This window comes from Buceros rhinoceros, unplaced genomic scaffold (assembly GCF_000710305.1).
Source record: "Buceros rhinoceros silvestris isolate BGI_N320 unplaced genomic scaffold, ASM71030v1 scaffold19378, whole genome shotgun sequence".
NCBI lineage: Eukaryota > Metazoa > Chordata > Aves > Bucerotiformes > Bucerotidae > Buceros > Buceros rhinoceros.
In genome coordinates, this window is record NW_010426531.1 from 2,667 (window position 1) to 3,169 (window position 503).

At 46.3% G+C, this 503-nt stretch overlaps 1 protein-coding gene across 1 annotated transcript in view; it reads left to right on the plus strand.

Moving 5' to 3' along the window:
• Window positions 1–503, plus strand: part of LOC104498206 (telomerase reverse transcriptase-like) — a gene marked incomplete at both ends in the record, with an annotated part of 15,039 nt that overhangs the window by 1,806 nt on the left and 12,730 nt on the right. Inside the window, one exon of the mRNA XM_010141558.1 lies at window positions 32–224. Within this exon, the coding sequence (XP_010139860.1) occupies window positions 32–224 (193 nt within the window). The remainder of the gene's footprint in view (window positions 1–31; window positions 225–503) is intronic.

The window sequence follows — 503 nt, forward strand, 5'->3', positions numbered from 1 at the left end:
CCTCCACAGGCACCCCCCCAGCCACTGGCAGGTGTACGTCTTTGTGAGGGAGTGCCTGGAGCGGGTCATCCCTGCTGAGCTTTGGGGTTCAAACCATAACAAGTGCCGGTTCTTAAAAAATGTGAAAGCGTTCATTTCCATGGGGAAGTTTGCAAAGCTTTCGTTGCAGGAGTTGATGTGGAAGATGAGAGTGAATGACTGCGTGTGGCTTCGTCTGGTCAAAGGTACTTCCTCTATTAAAGGATTAAGTGGTGGGAGTGTCAGGTGACTGATGTTCGTGTTTAAGGTGGGAAGGGGAGGGCATTGTATCTGGGTGCGGAGTTGTTGGGTAATAACCATAGCCAAGAGGACAAACCTGGTAGTGTTTGTAATTGATGGTGGAAGAACACTTAAGGCTGTCTTCGGAACTTGTCATCATTTTCATTCCCACTTTTTGCGTTTAATAGGAAGACATTTTCACAAATGTGAATTCAGAACTTGACACTTTCAACAAAACTCTTTCC